At 64.4% G+C, this 735-nt stretch overlaps 1 protein-coding gene across 2 annotated transcripts in view; it reads right to left on the reverse strand.

Moving 5' to 3' along the window:
- Positions 1 to 735, reverse strand: part of H696_04021 — a 2,783-nt gene that overhangs the window by 1,093 nt on the left and 955 nt on the right. Inside the window, exon 3 of one of the 2 annotated variants that reach the window (XM_009497892.1) lies at positions 218 to 598. In XM_009497892.1, the coding sequence (XP_009496167.1) occupies positions 218 to 403 (186 nt within the window). In that variant the 5' untranslated portion in view covers positions 404 to 598. Of the gene's footprint in view, positions 1 to 217; positions 663 to 735 lie in introns of both variants that reach the window. The other variant, XM_009497891.1, reaches the window with a different exon arrangement.

Below are 735 nucleotides of genomic sequence, written 5' to 3' on the forward strand. Positions count from 1 at the left end.
GCAGTCGGGGGGGGGGGGGGGGGGGGGGGGGGGGGGAGGGGGGGGGGCGGGGGGGGGGGGGGGGGGAGAGAGGGTGAGAAGGCAGTGAGCGACGGGCGGAGGGGGGAGAATTCCCGCTCCTCAGTCCTCCTGCAGACACACAGACACACACACATATATATATATGCATATGTGAATGGCTATGCGCATGTGCGCAAACATATCCACAAACACGTACCAGGTACTTGCCAATGGGCCGGGACACCTGATCGACGATCTCCTCGGTAGACTGAAGGAAACGGTTGAACTTGGTCGAGACCGCCTGCAGTGGGGCCGGCAGGACGAAGGCGCTGCCAGACTGGGCAGGGACAGCGGCCGCGATGCCAGCCGCGGCCGACATGCTTGTGTGATGGCTGCTGGACATGGGTGGCGAGCCGGTGGAGGACGTCGGCAGGTGACCCTTGCTGGTCTGAAGTGGTTGCTGGTGCTGTGAGGGGTGTGCGGGGAAGGCAGACGGGTGCGAATGCTGCTGGCCCGGCTGGTGAGGGAAATCGTGGCCCGAGAAGTGAGAGGCGCCAGCCGATGCGGCCTGTTGACCGGGGAGGGGCAGGGAGGCAGTCTTCAAGGGATTGACATTAGATCGCGAGAAGGGGCCGAAAGACGCTGCAGACATGGCGCGAGTGCTGTGGAGGAGGAGGAAACGACAGAAGCATGCATGGGAAGGGGGGGGGGGGCAAAATCAGGGGACGATGGATC

The sequence above is a fragment of the Fonticula alba genome, assembly GCF_000388065.1.
Source record: "Fonticula alba strain ATCC 38817 unplaced genomic scaffold supercont2.6, whole genome shotgun sequence".
Taxonomy (NCBI): Eukaryota; order Rotosphaerida; family Fonticulaceae; genus Fonticula; species Fonticula alba.